The following is a 21115-nucleotide window of genomic DNA, read 5'->3' as shown; positions in this document are numbered from 1 at the left end:
TCAATTCTTTGGCACTAAGCTTTCTTTATAGTCCAACTGTCACATCCATACATGACTATTGGAAAAACCATGGCTTTGACTAGATGGTCCTTTGTTGGCAAAGTAATGTCTCTGATTTTTAATGTGCTGTCTAGGTTGGTCATAGCTTTTCTTTTAAGGAGCAAGCGTCTTAATTTCATGGCTGCAGTCACCATCTGCAGTGATTTTGGAGCCCCAAAAAATAAAGTCTCACGGTTTCCATTGTTTCCCCATTTATTTGCGATGAAGTGTTGGGACCAGATGCCATGATCTTCGTTTTTTAAATGTTGAATTTTAAGCCAGCTTTTTCACTCTTCTCTTTGACTTTCATCAAGAGGCTCTTTAGTTCCTCTTCTCTTTCTGCCATAAGGCTTGTGTTATCTGCATATCTGAGGTTATTGATATTTCTCCTGGCAATCTTGATTCCAGCTTGTGCTTTATCCAGCCCGGCATTTCACATGATGTACTCTGCATGTAAGTTAAATAAGCAGGGTGATAATATGCAGCCTTGATGTACTCCTTTTCCTATTTGGAACCAGTCCTTTATTCCATGTCCAGTTTAAACTGTTGCTTCCTGACCTGCATACAGATTTCTCAGGAGGCAGGTAAGGTGGTCTGGTATTCCCATCTCTTGCAGAATTTTCCACAGTTTGTTGTGATCCACACAGTCAAAGGCTTTGGTGTAATCAGTGAAGCAGAAGTAGATGTTTTTCTTGAATTCTCTTGTTTTTTCTGTGATCCAGTGGATGTTGGTAATTTGATCTCTGGTTCCTCTTCTAAGTCCACCTTGAACATCTGGGAGTTCTCTGTTCACATACTGGTGAAGCCTGGCTTGGAGAATTTTGAGCATTACTTCTCTGGCTTGTGACATGAGTGCAATTGTGTCTTAGTTTGAACATTCTTTGTCATTGCCTTTCTTTGGGATTAGAATGAAAATTGACCTTTTCCAGTCCTGTGGCCCCTGCTAAGTTTCCAAATTTGCTGGCATATTGAGTGCAGCACTTTCACAGCATCATCCTTTAGGATTTGAAAGAGCTCAACTGGAATTCCATCACCTCCACTGGCTTTGTTCATAGTGATGCTTCCTAAGACCCACTTGACTTCGCATTCCACGATGTCTGGCTCTAGGTGAGTGATCACACCATCATGGTTATCTGGGTCATGAAGATCTTTTTGTGCAGTTCTTCTGTGTATTCTTGCCACCTCTTCTTAATATTTTCTGCTTCTGTTAGGTCCATACCATTTCTGTCCTTAATTGTACCCATCTTTGCATGAAATGTTCCCTTGGTATCTCTGATTTTCTTGAAGAGATCTCTAGTATTTCCCATTCTATTGTTTTCCTCTATTTCTTTGCATTGATCACACAGGAAGGCTTCCTTATCTCTCCTTGCTAATCTTTGGAACTCTGCATTCAGATGGATATATCTTTCCTTTTCTCCTTTGCCTTTTGCTTCCTTTGTTTTCTCAGCTATTTGTAAGACCTCAAAAAGGCAAAATGGTCATCTGCGGAGGCCTTACAGACTCTGTGTATAGATAGTCACAAGTCAGAGACCAACATTCTTTGCTGAACTGCGCATCTCAGGGTTGGATTAAGGATGGATGGACTGACACCCTCTTGGCTGTTGGTTCCACTGTAGATACATCTGGCCCTGCCCGGGGTAAAGAGGGAGCTTGTGTGGCCGGCAGTTGGGTACAGGGCTTTTCTCTGGATTCACTCTCCTGTGCTTCACCTCCTGTATGTCCCCGTGACCACAAGTCGGGCCCTTGACCAAGCACAGGGTTTCTTTTTTTATTTTCCTTTCTTAAGCTTGGAATGAAGGAAAATAGCCTTAATGATGATTTTTAACATATGTGACATACCCTTCACTGCTAACAATCTGTTTGTCTTTCTAACTGGGCACAATACCACCCTCTTCTGCTCTTCTAGCCGGGCCTTGCAAACAAACTGGGATTTTGTGTAGCTCAGCGGGTAGACTTTTTTGGGATAAGTGAAATCAGATATACTCACATCTTTGTCACTTTAGTGCCTGAAGTGTTAAAGTTTGTATTATTCACAAACTCCAAGTGAGAGCGAGGAAGAGTGTGTCTTGGCACGATAGAGGACAATAAAGCTCTCAGGAGACCCAAAAATTGTTACCTTGGCATTCTTTCAAACGTATCCCAAGTGGTGGGATCTGCGTATTTTTGTAAGTAAACCTGTCCACCTGATTCTAACCAGGAAAGAAGGATTTTATGACACAGAGTACGTAGAGTTGTTCTTTTCACACCGCCATTTGAGACAGGTGATGAATTTCCTCTCTTGGAACAAGTCATAGAAGTAGAAAATCATTTGGTTTGCATATGCCTTAGACCCCTAGAAATCAGCATCCGTGCTAGCTTGTGGGCCTCACTCAAGTGGGTGCTGAGTCCTGGAAGCAGTTATTGTTTAGGCGCTCAGTCGTATCCAACTCTTTGTAACCCCATGAACTCACCAGGCTCCTCCGTCTATGGGATTCTCCAGGAATACTGGAGCGGGTTGCCATTTCCTTCTCCAGGGGATCTTCCCCACCCAGGGATAGAGCCCAATTCTCCTGCATCTCCTGCGTTGACAGGCAGAACTTTTACCACTGAGCCACCTGGGAAGCCCACCTTGGAGGCAGTGGTGGCTGCTTACTGAGAAATGGACGACTCCTTTGATTTGGTCTCTAGGTAGATTTGTGAATGGTTGACAACTCAGGGCAGTTGGACCTGACTTTGGCCTTGTCAGTTGCAGAATTTCTTTCCTACAGAACTGAGGGCAAGCCAGAACCGGTGCTGCCCAGATGTTAGGGCTGACCAGGGTCCTGGGGTGGTGGTGCTTACCCAGGAGCTCATGTTCCTGTTAACAAGAGAGGTGGGCAGACAGTGCCTTTTGCTTCATTGTGCGTGTGTCTTAAACAGAAACTAGTGTTGAGAGCTTAAATAGAAAACATCTCAAACAATCCATGAAATGGTAAACAAACCTGCTATTGAGGGAAAGAAAGAGGAGTTGACAATTGCATTATTCTCATCCTGAGTGGGTTCATCAGCTGGGGTCGAGAAATAAAGAAAAAGGAGATAAAAAGAATCGGGTGAAATGAATTCAGTTGTGTCATTTCTTTCTTCCTTTGTCTTTGGTTTACACCTGGTAATGAACCCATGGAGGCTCAGAGATATTGTTCAAGTTTCCTTTTGTTTTATTTGTGTGTGTGTATGGCAGGTTTGTTTACAATTTCCAGAGGGTTTTTTTTTTTTCAATACAAATTGAGGAGGCGGAGGAGAAAACAAGAAGGGGAGGTATTTTAGTATTTTGAAGACAGGAGGTGGCCCCACAGTACAGGGAGCTGCTGTTTTTGCTTTTCCTTTCAAAGAGGCCGACGGGATGGATGGTACCAGTTTCATCAAATGTGGGTTTTTACAGAGCCCCCACGTGTCCCACCTGGGGGAGTCACACTTTGGAAAATTAAGTGTCCATCAAATCAGGAGGAGGCTGGTACAGTTTCTGTCCCATTTCACCCCTGCTTTTTTGAAAAGCATTAAGAAAGGAGCCCTTTGTTTCCTTTTCATAGAAAGTCACACTGAAATTCATCTGTATGGGATTCACAGAGCCCATTTGGTCATTCATGGGTAGCCATAGTTATACAGGACAATGTTGATGACGGTGCTGGTGAATTCCTGACCCCAACATCAGATCGGTGTGTTGGGAAAAGGCTGAAGACCTTTGATTTTTCACTTTCTTTCTCTTTTTAAAACTTAAAAAAAAATTATTTAAAGAGGAAACTGAGATTTTTCTCACCTACCTTTTACATCAGATTTCCCCACCGCATGCCAGTAGAGCTTCACAGGCTTAAGATTTGTGCCTGTCACTTCCGACATTTTCCTCCGAATTGCAAAACTTTCAAATACCTTTCAGGGAGACTTGTTTGGAATTTCATTTTAATGGGATTTATGAATAAATCTCCATCTTAATGCTGACTAAGCTTTAAACATCCATTCCTGGAGAACACTATTGGATTTTTATATTTTAAAATTTAAATCGCTTGACAGTGAAGGCATAAAACATTTTTATATTTGTGAGTGCCATGTGCTTGAGCATTTCTGTTGAAGACCCTTTTTTTTTTCTTTTTTTCCGGTTGGCTTGAATAATTCTGTTCTGCAAAGTTGGAGATACTGCACCCCCTACTTTCCTTTCTCGTGAGGATGCCTGTGTACATTATGCGGGTTCATTTATCTCACCTACAGGGACGGGTATTCTGTGGCAGCCTGTTGCCACACTGCAATTTCCTTTAAAAAACAGTTTACTTTCTTCCTTCACTTTGAAACCTTTAACCTCAGAATTTTATTTTTAAATGCCATGAACCCTCAAAGTCAGATTAAAAGAAGTGACGCTTCCTCCCTTCCTGCCTTTCCCCAGAGATGCGTTGTAGAATGTAAATGAAGATGAAAGCTGGGATCACAGTCAGCCCCCTGAAAAGAAAAAGGACTCAAAACTTCTTTCAGGGGTTTTCAAGTATCAGACCTCCACTGTGTTCTCTGTGTCTGGTGTCATTTTCCCCTGTCTGTCCACAGACTCATCCTACTCTGAGCCTCCAGATGTTCAGCAGCAGTTGAACCACTATCAGTCCGCTGCTCTGGCGAGAAACAACAGCCGTGTGAGCCCCGTGCCTCTTTCTGGGACCGCGGGGGGCGCTGAGCAGAAAACGGAAGCCATTCTCCACTGCGAATTCTGTGAATTCTCCTCTGGCTATATCCAGAGCATCAGGCGCCATTACAGGGACAAGCACGGTGGGAAGAAGCTCTTCAAGTGCAAAGACTGCTCCTTTTACACAGGCTTTAAGTAAGTGATGTAAAGAACAGCCTTGAGAAACAAAGTGGCTGCTCCTGCTCCACCCCTCACTACACGCTTCCCTTACACTCCTCTATCTGGAGCTCAAGGGAGGCCTGCCCAAGGGATGATGAACAGGTGGGGTCCAGTCTTCACAAAAGGAGGCTAATTCCAGAGACTGCTTTTAGGTTTGGGGGAGGGGTGAAGAGCTATGTGAGAACAAATGAGTTTAAAAATCAGAGCAAATGGGTGCCCAAGAAGTGTAAAGGATTTCCCTGACCCAGTGCGTGAAGCAGTGAGTGTTTTCCCTTTTGGAAATCTATGCCCTCCACCTCCCCACTTTTTATTTTGTCTTTGGGGAAAAATAGTCTTCTCAGAAGCAGAGTCAAAGTCAAGAGAGACATCCAGCGATGGTGATACTCTGCTACCCTTGTAAAGAATTCTTATTTCTTAAGATCATATTACTGAAAGAGAACCAAGACTTCACACTGGGAAGACTAAACTTGAACAATCACAGAAAGATTGTCCCCACGTAGAAAAAGATAATCTACAGTCATTTTTGCTCCTGAGTATGACAAAGACTGGAGTCCTTCCTCTCATTTAATCTAAGCTCCTGTGATTTCATCTCATCCTGGGAGATTCCACTTAGGCTCATAGTTACGAGTGTAGAATATGGAGCCTGGCTGCCTGGGTTTGAACCCTAGCTTTGCCACTTACTGATGGTGTGACTTTGGACAAGTTACTAAACCTGTCTGTGTCTCTGGTTCCATATCTGTAAAATAAAGATAATAATAGTACCTACCTCTAGGACTCTTGTGAGGAGTAAAATAATAAGTGAAGCCATAAAGTGCTTAGCATAGTGCTTGGCACAAAGGAAACACAAAGGAAATGCAAAATGTTACTGTATCATAGAAAGCTATCATAATGAGATTAGATGCTGTATTACAGGTGTGAAGCTATTATTATCTGCTCCTGTTGCAGTCAGGGCCTGGGCTTTAGATCACTCCAGTATTTCAATGCATACTCCACAAGGAGAGGTTGGCGAGGGTGGGCTTCATAACCCCTCCAAACTTGAATTGATAGGAAAACAAGTCTCTTTTCCAGCAACATCTTAGTCACTGGGATTTGATGGAAAATGTATAACATCTCTGACTGTTAATGTGGTTCAGTTGTTTTATAGATAAATATGTATGTGACCTTAGAACTGAGAGAAGTCGAGAAGGACTCAGATAACAAGGGCCCATTGACAGGTGTTCATGTTTCCCCAGAGAGAGGCACTCGGGTTAACAAGAAGAGGACCTTGCCCATTAAACTTTGGGTTTCATCCATTTTTATGAGACATTTAAGGCTTTGTAAAATTTGAAGTTTTGAAAAGGATGGAGCGAGGGAGGGAGTGGTACCCTCCACATTCAAGCTGGTACAACAGCTCTGAGCATCTTTACGTGGTCATCAACCTTCCTGCTTTCCCAACCAACCCGCCCTCCCTCCTTCCCTGGGAAGAGTCACCGAGGCAGCAGATGAATCATCCCAGCTTCTCCTTCCGAGCATGATGAGAAATCCATTCTCATAGGGATTTTGTTTTATATTTTTAACAGGCAACTGCTCATTTTCAAAAATAAAATGGGGAGTCTGTTTCTTTTTTTTTTTTTTTAACTTGCCCTGAGCCCAGCCAAGTAGCAGAATTTCCCGCAAAGAAGTTAGCACTGCAGAAGAGTGCTCAGTCATTGCCCGAATAACTGAGGAACTTATGCTCAGCAAGCACGATGAGCCACTGTAGTTTTGGGTAACCCACCCCCGCAGCAGGGTGTCTCCATAGGACTGCTGGCAAGGGGTGTGAGTGTGATGTTTCTGGGTCCCACTCATCGCCTTTCTCCCCGCTCCCTCCCAGATCTGCTTTTACTATGCACGTGGAAGCCGGGCATTCAGCGGTCCCCGAGGAGGGCCCCAAAGATCTCCGCTGTCCTCTCTGCCTCTATCACACCAAATACAAACGCAACATGATCGACCACATTGTGCTGCACCGAGGTAACCTTCTGAGCTTGGTTTTCTTGGGATGCAGGGGGTGTGGGGAGGGTGGCTCGGGTGGCATTAGAGGGAAGCTGTCTCAAGGTGGCAGCAACACCTTTGCCCCGGTCCCTTGTTCCTCCCCTTATCTCCCCCAAAGAAATCACAGCGGTCACCCCAGTGACAGTCAGCAGGGTAAGAGCATCTTCCTGCTGAGAGGATTTCCTCCACCTGGAGGGAGGCAAAGGTGATGGAGTCCACAGTGAACACTTCTGCGGGGCTTCCTCGTGAGAGAGAGATTTTACACCCTGAGCCTTCTGCTGTCACGACCTTGCTAAGGAGGGAGTGAATGAGAAGCAGAGTGGGTGGGTGAACTCATGGTGAAAGGTGAAGATCCCTGTGGTTAAGGGAAGACCAAAATGATGATCTCCGAAGCAGAATGTGGGATTTCCCTTGACGTGGATGGAGAACATTCTTAAAACTTAAAGTAGCCTGATATATGTTGATTTTTTTTTTTTAAATATTTTGTGCTGCACAGCATGTGGCATCTTTGTTTCCCAGCCAGAGGCTAAACCCACATCCCCTGCATTGGAAGGGCAGAGTCTTAACCCCTGGACTGCCAGGAGATCCCAGCCTGATACATATTAAACGCCATAGACCGTGGGTTTACATTCTGGTTTTAAAGCCTCTTGTGTTTTACCTCTTCCCCATAAAGAGGTGATGATTATGCCTCCGAGCTGGCATGTTGCGTGTCTGGTGTGTTCCATGTGGATGCATCTTGGCTGTTTGTAAACACTGATTCCTTTGGTACATTGGGATACTTTTAGTGATGTATTAGGATACTTCTTTTTGGTTTTTTCTTTGAACTGAGTTTACTGCTGGCCAATTAAAATGCCATTAGACAACACACGCCCTCTGCATTGGAAGGAAAAATATGTAACAACTATACTTTGTCCGGAAGAGATTCCAGCCAGAGGTGGATGGAAAAAGATGACTAGAGTACCCGTTACTATTTCCACCTACTGACCTTTCTGTCTCTCCCTCCTCCCTCCCTCCCTCCTTTCCTTCCTCTTCCTGCCTGTCTTCCTTCCTTTGCCTCTAACCTGGGAATGCTTTTCAGTATTTGTCACCTGCGACTCAAATGCATTGTGTCTTCTGCTGCTGCGGAGATGTTACTCTGAAATGCTGGGTATTCAGGGGGCATTTCCAGTGTTTGCAGCATTTCCCCAGAGCCACTGCCTTTGGCCAGTGCCTTTTGTGGCATGTCATCCACGTCTGCTGCCGACCCCACGGAAGATCAACCTTCAGCACCCTTAGGTCTCCCTTATCACCAGGCAGACTCGGGACGTGTGATGCCTGCTGGCGAGGACGTCCACCTGCAAGCCGTGCAGGGACGCTTAGGCAGGAACCCCTGGGATCCCTTGTGGTGTGCTCCCTCAGTCACCTGGCTTTTGGTCCCTGGGCCCATGTATCTGTCAATGGCTCTATGTCCTCCATTGCTTGGAACAAGGCCATGAGTCATGCTACTGTGGAGCAGACAGGAGCAGTAAGACCCCACCTCAGTGGTGGAGTATCGTTTCCATTTGCTGCCTGCTGGAATCAAGCTTCCAAGGTGGCGCTAATGGTGAAGAACCCGTTAGCCAGTGCAGGAGATGCAGGAGACTCGAGTTTGATTCCTGGGTTGGAAAGATTCCCTGGAGGAGGACATAGCAATCCACTCCAATATTCTTGCCTGGAGAATCCCATGGACAGAGAAACCTGGTGGGCTACAGTCTGTGGGGTCACAAAGAATTGGACGTGACTGCGGACACAACTGAGCAACTTCCCTTTCACTTTTCACTTTCATGTATTGGAAAAGGAAATGGCAACCCACTCCAGTGTTCTTGCCTGGAGAATCCCAGGGAAGAGGGAGCCTGGTGGGCTGTCGTCTATGGGGTCGCACAGAGTCAGACACGACTGAAGCGACGCAGCAGCAGCAGCAGAGACTTACACCCACACATGCCTGCTGGGATCAGAGTCTTGATGCCTAATGCAAGCTCGCTGATTTTGCTTCCCTGAGCTAAGAGTCCAGGAAACAAGAAGGCAGAAAGAAACACTTAATGCCTGGAGCACACCACACCTGACCCAGCGCTTCTCACACATGGTCACTTCAACATTCTGCCACACTGGAAGGGACTTTGACCTGTAGTCCTGTTTTATGTATGTGAGGCTTGAAGCTGGCAAAAACTATTTTTTCTTTGTTTTAGTGTAGTGTTTTAGGGTCATTTCACCAAGAATTGAAGATATGTTAAAGATAGTTGTGCAGAACTGTAGGATTAAAAACAAGAGAGGAGATTGGGGTAATTGCAGAATAAGGAAAAAGCAGTTAAAAGTTCACATGAAGGTATGAGAACACTCACCTAGAGTTTTGGTGTCTGCCGCAGGATCCTGTGTGCTTGTTAGCAGCGGGCTACTGTCTCAGCCCTGGGACTCCAGCCCACTGTGGGGGAGACGATAACAGAATCAATTTGATTGTGGGTGTTCATTAGACTTTTGAATGTTCAAGAATCTGAGGTGCTGAAACCTGAAAGGAGTTTCTCCAGGGGGGTTCTCCTGAGGGGGCCGCTGTGTATGAAGCAGTGCATGCTGCCCCCAGCCAGAAAACAGCGGTGAACTGCCCCCAGCCCCTCGCTGGACCCGTGAGGGTAGAAGTAGTTCAACCAGAGTCACTCAACCAGTGAGCAGGGAAGCTGTGTGTCCACCCCCGTTTTCTGATCCCATGATCCATCCATCGTATTGCCTGTCAGTGGTTATTTAGAGTCTTTTCTGTTTATTTATAGACATAATTTATATTAGAAGAAGCATTAGCATTGTAGAGTTTGTCCTCATTGGGGTCAGAAAGGGTACAATCTGGAATGAACGTGAGTATTTGAGGACTGTTGTAATAGTGACAACACCCACAGCAATAGTTACTGTTACTGAGGACTTTTTAGGTAGCAGGTGCTGTGCTGAGTGCTCTCCAGTGAGTCATTTCATGGAATTTTCACAAAACCCGAAGTGGTAGGTGTTAACTGTTATCCCTGATAACAAGGGAGAAAACAGGTTCAGAAAGATTGAGCATCTTACCCAAGGTCAAATGACTAATAAGTGACCCAGCTGGGATCTGATCCTAGGCCTGCCTCACCCCCGGTCCACGCCTTTACCCACCAGGCATCACTGCCTCACCCTTGGGAAGGTGGTTGGCGTCACCCTGTTGAGCATTCCAGTGGCTGTGGTATCTGGGTCTGGGGATAGAGTGATCTGAAGGTTGGGGGTCAGAGATGGGGACCACTGAGTCGCAGGTAGGCAGGGCACTTTGGGGTAGCATGTCTGCCATCTGCATCCTGGCCTGGCTTTGGGGTCCGTCTCAGTCAAGATGGCGGCTCAGTGGGAGCTAGTCTTGACAAGACAGGGTTGGGTGGGGGTCTGCCTGGCAGTTTTGAGCTGGGGCTGATCTCAGAGTAACAAGACGTGGCTTTCTGTGCACCTGTGCTCTCCTTACTCTGTGGATGAATAAACATCTTTGGTCTCTGGGGCCTGCAGTAAGAGATCTTTCTGAGACTTTGGTTAATTAAAATACTTGGAATGAATGGCAAGAAAAACAGCTTCTGAACTGGCCCTGAGAATAAGCTGCTGTTTGTAGGAATACAGTCTCCTTAGCTTTTTGTCCAGACAAATTGCTGTATTTGAATAGGGAGGAAGGAAAAAGGAATTCATTCCACTCCTGGGTGATCTGAATGAGAAATAACTGTGGAATCACATTGGCTGCTACAAAAGAGATCGTTCTGTTGGTCCATGCGTTCAGTAGTCATGTATTATTTGCTTGTTCCTTGCTGTACCGTGCTGGGTTCTTTGGGTTAAGATGGGGTACCTGAGAGCCAGTCTGCTCTCCTCAAAAAGATGAACTGTGTGCATAAGTATGTTTAAGATAGTGAGTGATAAGTACCTAGGAGATTGACAGTGGCAGATGTATTTCTGTTTGGAGTAGAGAGAGGTGGTGGTAGGGGGGTGGCTTTCAAACTGATCCATGATAACGTTTCAGCAGTCAGAGAGGACTTGCGGTGGGTGTATTCGTTATGTAGGGGACTTAACAGAAATGGATTCTTTTTCCATTTTGGAGCCTAGACGTCTGAAATGCCGTTGTTTGTAAGGCTGTGTTCCCCCTAAAGACTCTAGGGGAGAATCCTTCCTAGATTCTTCCCAGCCTCTCGTGGCTCCCGACTTTGCTTGGCATCCCTTGCCTTGTAGCTATATCACTCCAGTCTCTCCCTCCCTTTGCACATGGCCTTCTTCTGTGTGTGTGTGTGTGTGTGTGTGTGTGTGTGTGTGTATCTGTTCTCCCATACGATCTTATCTTTACTAACATGTGAAGACCTCAGGTCTCAATAAGGTTGCATTCTGAGGGGCCAGGTGGACATAAATTTCTGGGGACTCCATTTGACTCATTACAGAGTGTAAGGAAAATTTTAACAAACCACTCAGGTGAGTAGAGGGAAGATGTGTTTACAGAGTGAAAGTAGAAGGTACTAGGAGGCAAGGCTTAGAGAAGGCAATGGCACCCCACTTCAGTACTCTTGCCTGGAAAATCCCATGGACGGAGGAGCCTGGTGGGCTACAGTCCATGGGGTTGCTAAGAGTCGGACATGACTGAGCGACTTCACTTTCACTTTTCACTCTCATGCATTGGAGAAGGCAATGGCAACCCACTCCAGTGTTCTTGCCTTGAGAATCCCAGGGACGGGGGAGCCTGGTGGGCTGCCGTCTATGGGGTCGCACAGAGTTGGACACAACTAAAGCGACTTAGCAGCAATAGCAGCAGCTGGAGGCAAGGCTAGAAAGGTATATTCCGGTCAAATGAAAGAGGGCTTGGATCCCATCGCAGGAGTAGAATGCTACTCTGTAGACAGATGGGAAGCCGGGGTACTGATGAGATACCTGGTGAGTTCTAATTTAGCAGAGACTAAAGCCAAGGATTATAGACCCATCTCTTTGAGGAACCATGCACTTAGGTCAGATCAGCATTTGATGAGGTTCACCATGATGGGACCAGTGTAACCAGGGAAAAATTAAACCTGAGTCTTCTGGTTCAAGGAGAAAGTGGTATGATGTTGGATGGGTTTTCATTCATGTTACAAATGAACACCCACCACATGCTAGCATTGCTTTAAGCTCTAGGGATACTGCCAGGAAGAGTCGGGCAAGGTTTGGGTATTGAAGGAGCGTGAACTTTAGTAAGAAGAGGGACAGTGAACAAGGGAAGAAATAGTTTCAGAGTACGTGAATGCTTTTGGTTGCTCGGTCGTGTCCAACTCTTTGCAGCCCCATGGACTGTATAGCCCACCAGGCCCCTCTGTCCGTGGGATCTCTCCAGGCAAGTGTGGGTTGCCATTTCCTTCTCTAGGAGATCTTCCCAGCCCAGGGATCGAACCCAGGTTTCCTGCATTGTAGGCAGATTCTTTACCGTCTGAGCCACCAGGGAAGCCAGAGTGCATTTCTCCTGAGTTCTAACTATTGGAAGCGCAATGTTTGCCGCATGCGTTGCTTGGCCTGGATGTCCCTTATATACCTATAGCAAACCTGAGAAACTGGGCAAAAATTGAATTATAGGCATGAGACAGTTTCATCAAATATTTGTAATTACAGAGCTGCGTAATCATTGAGATGGGTCTCCATTTGGCTTATAAACTTAAAGTTTGTGTTTCACAGCCTGTAACCTCAATACACACAGAAATGCTAAATATAACTGAACCCTGCAGGTGGGTATGTTTTTGGAACAAAACTAATCTCCCCTAATTTATCTGATGAGTATCATTTTTTCTTGAGGGGGGAAAAAAAAGATACTACAGTGAGATTGTCAGTCTTTCATCTTACTCAGTGAAATTACATGTTCCCTTCATCCCCATCACATACTTCTTCCTGTTAAAGGTACAGTTCCCAGCTCTTGTCTGGCTTGAAGAGGGTAGCTTGGCTAATGTCAAAACTTAACTTTTTACAGGAACTGTTGTGCTTATGTTTACATGTGTCTCTTTATGGTTGTATTTGGGGATGGTGGCTTTCTGGTCCTCCGCGTTTGTCCCTGGTTTGTGAGTTAGAGTAACAGGTGGATCTTTGGTTTGGGTCAGCGGGGGTCTTGGCCTTCTACCATGACGATCTACGTTTGGAGTTGGTTGGAGTGAGTGACTTTCAAATCCCCACCCACCTCACCCACCCCTCAGCCCCCACCCCCCACTACCCCTGGCCTGGCACATTGTGGGGAGGCCTGGCACATTGTGGGGAGGAAACCCACGTGTGTTGTGGGCTGCCTTTCAGGAAGAATTGTTACTTGGTGATTCTGGGCTCCATGGTGATGTGATTTTTTTTCACTGTTTTGAGTACAAGTGACCCCCTCTCCCTCGACCCCCCTTTAGTAGTGGCGATTTTACAGATTATTTGCCCACCTGGCAGATACTTCTGGGCTCTTGATGAACCGCAGCACTCAATATCTTTTAAGTATGAGTCTCTGATGGCACCCCGCTCCAGTCCTCTTGCCTGGAAAATCCCATGGATGGAGGAAGCTGGTAGGCTACAATCCATGGAGTCACAAAGAGTCGGACACAACTGAGCAACTTCACTTCACTTCACTTCAGATGAGAGAGACATGATCTGTCTTGTAGTCAAAACTGGTGAAGTCATAGTATTATTGCAGTCAGTGCTGGAAGCTGAGTCACAGTGAGTGTGATTCAGGCCTTGATTTCTTACCCAAGGTAATTTTGAGACGTGTGAAGTCAAGAAAAGACCCACAGTTGTCGCTGCCCCCTGTAGGAAAAGCCCCAAGTGGCTGAGCTTCCATAGCCAAGACAGGGCTCAGGCCCTACCTGGAAACAGTCCAGTCTCCCGGCTTATGTTCTTCACTGGCCTCCACCATGAATAACCTCATTCAGAAAACGCTGTCGGTCCTTTGCCCGCCTTTCAGAGTCTGTCTTGTTTTTTTATCTTGGTCCTGTTAGCCATGTTTGTAGAAAGAGAGGGGTGGGGAAAAGGTAACTTTGTTTTCTAAAATTAACACCCATAACCCATTATAACTAAGAGACTTGGGAGTTATTACAGTTAATGTTTTAGTTTGGAAATGAGGAAGGCATACCTTTCAGAATAAGTCATCAGGGAAATGACCTTTTATGAAATCCAGGAGATACTTGAAAGAAATTCAGATAAAAATGGTTGCCTTAGACACTGAGAGCTTTTGCGATTTTGAACTCTTAGGAATAAAAGGCTGAGAAGTGCACGGCATACAGATTGGACGTGACTGGAGAGTTCTTTATAGGAGAGACGGAGGAGGGTGCATGCAGTCAAAGGTCAGCAGACCCGGGCTCCCAGGCCACAACTTTGTGCTGAATTAGAGCACTGACTTTGAGGAAGTAGTTCAACTGAGCCGTTTTCAGTTTCCACTGAAGACTCTCAAAACTGACTTTGCAGGGTGTTGTGCGAATAAAAAGTAGCCAAGAGAATCCAACACGTAACCATGCTTGAAACCTAGTGAGCTCTTAATAAGTGGGAGTGGCTGTTTCCATTCAGTGTTAGAGTTTCACCTCCAAGGTATTATTCTGAACACTCCCGACTGTGCAAAATGCACTGAGACACACATAGTGAAATTGAAACTGTGAAGAAAACTAACCAAAGGAATTGAGAAAGGAGACCTATAAGAAAAAACGAGTTTGAAAGAAGCGATTATTTACAGCGGAGAAGGGAAGGCTGGAGAGCAATGACTGTCTTCAAGGTGTTGGAGGCATCATTACGCAGAAACTTATAGCCAGCTGTTCTCTGTCTCCACCGAGGTGGACAGAACCAGGGCAGGCGGGACAGGCCAGAGCCAAAGAAAGAGTGGGGAAGCAGTAGAAATGCCAAAATTGTATAAATCAGGAACAAACACAGAGCAGTGGAGGGGGGTGCAAGTCTCAAAGAAGGTGCCAGAAAAGTTCACATCAATACTTCGCCATGACCTCCTGAGGTGTTGGGTGTGGGGGCCGATCTCCTGGCTTCAGCCTGGACCCCCATCTCTTGCCGTGGGTGCCAGCCTGCTCCTGTCTACAGGTCCAGGGTGGCTGGACTGAATACTTGGCCCTTGACTTGGACCAGTGTCTGAACCAGGGTCCATCTTATCTTGCCTTCTCATGATGTAGCTGTCTGGAGCCATCTCCTATTGTCAGGATGAGGAGGAGGGGGCACTCCTGGCTTTGGTGGGCAGGGGCCTGGGGTTGCTGATACACATCCTACAATGCATAGGAAACCTCGCAGAGGAAGGAATTATCTGGCATCAAAACATCAGTAGCGTTGCGATTGAGAAATCCTAGATTCGAGGCATAGAACGACCATCATAGCCCTGGCTTCCTTCAGGCTCATTAGTTTAAACCAAAGCATTTTTTTTTTTCCTCCCATTTACACCAAACCATGGAACTAACTGAATGGTTAGAAGACTGTTACAACATTTGCTATTCTAAGAAAATGTGTGGATTCCATTATAATCATGTGTTTCTTAGCTGTCTGCGCGACTTTGGTTTAAAAATATTTATATTTCTAAATAAGCGACTGACTCTTTGTATAGGGAAAATAACATATGCATTAGAGCTCCCGGGAGTATGGTGCAGACACCAACCTTCCACGCTTCCTCTGCCCACATTCTCGCTGGCCAATTAATCGCTGCATTCAGGGACTCCCAAGGCAGGGACTGCCCTGCAAGGAGCATGTGCTGTTAAGAGGCAGGCAGGCCTTCGGGTGGGAGAAACTCCCCAAGGGGCAGACACAGGCCAGCCCAAGAGGGAGGGCTCCCAGAGCGAGCGACTTCAGCACACAGCATCCTGATGCTCTGTGAATGTTGCTCCTGGTGACCGAGGATATAGCGCGCCTTCCTGACTTAATAATACATTGCTATTTCTAAATAATATAAGTGTATGTTGTGTGCGTCCATTTGTAAACTTTCAGAGTCTTCTGAAATCCAGACACAGCATGAAAACACATGCTATATTTGATCCTTGCATAAATAGCACAGATTTTAATTTTATCCCAGTTATGGATATCTGGCGCGTGTGCCGATACTCTGGGCAGACTGGTGTGAAATTTAATTTGAGCAGTTAAACACAAGGGTGAGAGAGTACAAAATAAACAAGCACACACACACACACACACACACACACTTGCAGCCCTACAGCATTTGGTATGTTAACGGGAAAAGCACCCAAATCCTCTCTGTTTTATTTTCTCCCTTGGTGACAATCACATTACAGATTGTCTGAAAAGGCACAAATCCTCCACATCTCCCACGCCACCCCTACCCTACCTCTCCTGGAAGATTGCCTGCAGACATTTCATCTGCCGGAGCTCTTCCTGAGTTGGGGTTGGAGTTTCAGTGAATGAAAGTGTCCAGGATTCTTTGTTTTCAGATTTGATCTTAGAGATTCTTTTGGTTTCAAGAAAAGGCAAACAGTCTCCTTGAGAACTTCTTGGAAGGGGAAACAGGAATGGAATTAGAAATGATGGAAGAGAGCCGATTTGCGGTTCGGTAGGCAGACATGGGTGGGGTCCCAGGTTAGGCAGTTTCAGCGTCTGTGACCTTAGGAGACGGCCTTGAAAGCTCAGTTCCTTGTTTTACCTCTTTGTAGAAATGGGACTAACTTCGGCCTAACAGTTGCTAGGGAGGTATACAGTAGTGGCACATAGGTGCTCCAAGAATGTCATTATCCTTCCCCCTTACGGACATCTTGTTGTTGTTGTTGTTGTTGTTTAGTTGCTAAGTCATGTCCAACTCTTTTATGACCCCGCAGACAGTATTTAACCCTCCAGGCACCTCTGTCCATGGCATTTCCCAGGCAAGAACACTGGAATGGTTAAGGACATCTCTGTAAGCCTAAATGCCACTTGCTGGGGAAGTAAGATGCGCTGGTGGTTGCTGTTGATAATCATTCATGTTAGTGAAACTTCTATTCTTGTCTCCTCCTTTAATCACCTCCATTCAGAAATCCGCAGCACCTTTCAGCCCGCCCACTCCTATTTATAGGTCTTTCTGGGTATCAAGTACACAGAGCTTTTGGCCTGAGAAGCACCCACGTGTCCCAGTGGACTGTGGACTTGGGGGGTTGGGAGGAGGGACAGTGGCATGTGTGCGCGGTTCACAGACCTGCAGCCATGAGAAGTTTCAACAGTAGATGGGGGAATTTTTCCTTATACTCCCGAGAAAGACCGTCTGCTTTCCATCAGTAAAAGTTCCCATCTTTGTATTCAATTTGTTTCCACAGAAGAGCGGGTTGTCCCCATTGAAGTGTGCCGATCCAAACTGTCCAAATACTTGCAGGGAGTAGTTTTCCGCTGTGATAAGTGTACCTTCACCTGCTCCAGTGACGAGAGCCTCCAGCAACACATAGAAAAGCACAATGAACTGAAACCTTACAAATGCCAGCTCTGCTACTATGAGACCAAGCACACGGAAGAACTGGACAGCCACCTTCGGGATGAGCATAAGGTAGGGGCCTGGCCTCCCCGTTCCCACCCTCGGCACAGCGTTGGGAGGGGCCGGGCCGAATCTAGCTGTACTGCTCTGTGCAGGACAGACGCACGTGCTAAAATAATGTTTGAAGTGAGGTTCAGTTTATTCTATTGTCAGTGAACTGTAAGGTCATTTTAGAAGATTGGAGCACAGATGAGGGGAAGAAAGCCATCCGTAATGCCACCCCCCACATCTGACTGCTTAATGGTTTTGGTCTCTTCTGTACCCACTTTGCTTTGTTTTATTTCATTCTGAGTATGTGTGATCCCTTCTATGAAAGAGTGTATCTTCTCTTTCTTGTTTTCATCTTACCCTAACTAGAGTACTTTACCACATTATTTTAAATGTATTATCACAAAGCTTGATAATTTTTTTCTGTAAAGGGCTAGGTAGAAAATACTTTAGGCTTTGCAGGCCAGATGGTCTCAGTAGCAACAATTCAGCTCTGCCCTTGTAGCAAGAAAGGAGCCCTAGAGAAGACATCAATGAATGGACATGGCTGTGTTTCAAAAAAAATTTTTATTTATAAAATTAGGCAACAGGCTGTGGACCCATAGTTACTGGCCCCCTCTTCTCTCTGCTGGCTCTGCCAGCAAGTGTGCCTCAGTCGTGTAGGTTGTTTCCCAGTATATTGCTGGCTACAGAAATTTCCCACGGCATTGCTATTCATGTCTAAGCATTAATTATAAGGACTGTAAAATGTGTGTTATATTTGTGGGAGTGAACAAATTGGTATAAGACACAAAATATGGGATTTATGAAAAAAATTCTCTTCCAAAAGTCTCCTGATCAGAGGGTAAGATATCCCAGGCGGCTTCCTCACTTCTCGGAGGATAGCATAGCATGGATTAAGACCGTTGTTTCTGGTTTTGTATATTGTCCAGAGTTCGGGGAGTGTGTGTGTGTGTGTGTGGAAGCGGGGCGGGGCGTATGATTAGTATAGTATTCGTTTCATGAAAAGAGCCTGTTGAAATGTTTTGTAATTAACCAACAAATCCCAAACATCTAGCGAGTGTTTACTTAAGGCACAATGAGAAGCGCTTTTGGTATTGTTTCCTTTTTCTTGCTGTGTACCATCAGTGGAAATACAGTTCCTCTTTTCTGGACTTACAAACCCAAGTTAGAAAGATTCCTGTCTGAGTCATCTACACCCAAGGGTTAGAATTTTTCTGTAGGGTGTTGAGAGAAGGCTGAACTTTATCACCCACTCACCATATAATGGCATTATTGCTAACTTCTCTGCTTTGGGATGCATTCATTTTCTAATGTGTCTCCCCAAAATGAAAGCAGAGAAAAGCCTGAATTACCTCACTTAAAAGCTTTTAATACCAGGAAAAAAAAAAATTTTTAATGCCCTTTCATATTCAAACTTCCTTGGCATTTCTGCCCCCGCACTGAAAGGAAAGTCACTCATCTATGTCAAGCAAAGCTGTTTACATTTATGTGCTTGTGTCTTATTTATGTTACCACCTCAGGTCTTTTTATTACAGTGTTGAAGCCGTCAGACTAGTATTTTGGGACAGAGCAAACCTGGAAAGTAGATTCTTCCCCAGTGGTTGCATGGTAGCTGTGAGTCACTGGGGAACTCCAGACAAGACTAGAAACCATACCAGATATAGAAGCAGGTGGGACTCTGTGGGCTTTAGAATAAGCATCGGGCAAATAGGTTACTCAGCAAACTAGGAGCCCAGTTAAGAACTTCTGGAGCCAAACAGACCTAGGATTGAATTCTCTCTTCACCACTTAACTATAACTGCTTCAGCAAGTTACTTCAATTTCTGTATCTGTTTCCTGATCTGTAAATGGGAATTGCATATCCTTACATACTTTACTCAGAAATTTTGTAAGATTAAACGAAGTCCTGGTATCTCCCACACTTTGAGAACCATGTCTCAGTCTGTCTGTGAGTTGAACTGTGCTCAGGTTTGAGAACCACCCATCAGAAAGGTAGTTACAGTCCCTAAAGACCTAAAATAGACTATAAAATCACCGACTATACTTTGCATTTTAGACATGGGCTTTGATATGTTGTATTTTCACTGTGCTGTGCTTGGTTCTTTAATCTTACTCTCTCATGGTTGACCAGCTTATTAAGTCCAATGAGCACCTAATTGAGGCTAAAGAATCGACACTCTCAGCATGCCTAATGATCTCCATCTTTGTCTCAGTTGCTGTTAAGTGTGTGAGACTTGTGCTTATTAATGATTCTTTCTTTTCTAAATGATGAATATAAAATGCAGTTTGAATTTTTGAAATAATTACCCAAACACTGTTTTGTAAACAAAGACAGCTGCTGAAAGTGAATTTTTGACTGATAGACAGTGACATTATGCATTACTTAAAAATGGTCATTCCTTGGGGTAAAGGATATACAGAAGTCTGATTTCAGCATCCCTGAAAAGGCTATAAGAGTGTCAATATACAGTGTACTAAAGAGAAGTTTGCTAATGATTGAGATACAAAAGTCAAGAACCATAAGGTAAGAATGAGAAATTAAAGCCAAAGAATTGGAAAGGAAGAAATAAAACTGTTTTTGTTCACAGAATATGTGATCTTTGTAGGTAGAAAATCCTAAATAATCCATTTAAAAAGATACTAGAATATTCATGAGTTTATCGAAATTGCAGGATACAATCAATAATAAATTTCTATACACTAGTAATAGACAATCTGAAAATGAAATTTTAAGATCAATTTCATTTATAATGTCAAAAAGAACAAAATGCTTAAGAATAAGCGAAACTGTGAAAGCTATCTGCTGAAAACTATAAATGCTGTTGAGAAACAAAAGAACTAAATTAATGTGATATATACCATACTCATGGATTAGAAGACTCAATATTGGGAATGCTTCCCAAACTGATCTACAGATTCAGTGTAGTCTATCAGAATCTCAGTAGGCTTTTTTCTTTGGTAGAAATTGATAAACTCATGCAAAATGTATATAGAAATGCAAAGGACCTAGAATAGCATAAGCAGTATGAAAAAAGAACAAAATTGGAAGACTCATCCTTCCTGATTGCAACTTTTACTGTAAAGCTACAGCGATCCAGAAAGTATGGTATTGATATAAGGACAGATATATGATCAGTGGTGCAGAAGAAAAAGTTCAGTAATAAATCCTGATATATGTGGACAGTTGATGTTTATCAGAGGTGCCAAGGTAATAAGGAAACGATAGTTTCTCAACAAGTAGTGTTGTTCCAGTTGGATTTCCATGTGGAAAATAGAGATTGTTGACCCTTGTGTCACTCAATGGACATGAATTTGAGCAAACTTCAGGAGATAATGAAGGACAGGGAAGCTTGGTGTGCTGCAGTCCATGGGGTTGCAAAGCGTCATACACCACTTAGAAACTGAACAAGAAACACAATGTCGCTCAAATTTCTCTTGGGGAAAAATTCTTGGATATGATATAATAGCTGTGATCATTAAAAAAATCAATAAATCAGGTGTCATCAAAATTAAATTGGTGCTCTTCAGAAGACACCATTAAGCAAATGAAAAGGCAAGCAACAGATTGGAGGCAAATATTTGCAAAATAACTGTCTAACAAAAGACTTCAACCAAAATATATATAAAGAAATTTTGCAACTCAGTAATAAGAAGATTAACAGTTCAATTAAAAATGAGGGAAAGTTCTGAATAGGCACTTTATGTAGGAGGATATGCAAATATGCAAAAGATGCTTAATAAGACTCACCATTAATAAGACCCATCCACTAGAATGGCTAAAACTA

The 21115-nt window shown here is 44.4% G+C and overlaps 1 protein-coding gene across 7 annotated transcripts in view; it reads left to right on the top strand.

Annotated features, from left to right (window-relative positions):
* Positions 1-21115, top strand: part of ZNF462 (zinc finger protein 462) — a 157154-nt gene that overhangs the window by 109143 nt on the left and 26896 nt on the right. For all 7 annotated transcript variants that reach the window (XM_042242925.2, XM_027964144.3, XM_027964141.3 and 4 more), the window contains 3 exons: positions 4585-4852; positions 6729-6865; positions 17128-17351. In XM_042242925.2, coding sequence (XP_042098859.1) covers positions 4585-4852; positions 6729-6865; positions 17128-17351 — 629 coding nt within the window. The remainder of the gene's footprint in view (positions 1-4584; positions 4853-6728; positions 6866-17127; positions 17352-21115) is intronic.

This window comes from Ovis aries, chromosome 2 (genome assembly GCF_016772045.2).
Source record: "Ovis aries strain OAR_USU_Benz2616 breed Rambouillet chromosome 2, ARS-UI_Ramb_v3.0, whole genome shotgun sequence".
Classification (NCBI taxonomy): domain Eukaryota; kingdom Metazoa; phylum Chordata; class Mammalia; order Artiodactyla; family Bovidae; genus Ovis; species Ovis aries.
The sequence above is the reverse complement of the archived record's forward strand: the minus strand, read 5'-3'. Positions and strand labels throughout refer to the sequence as shown.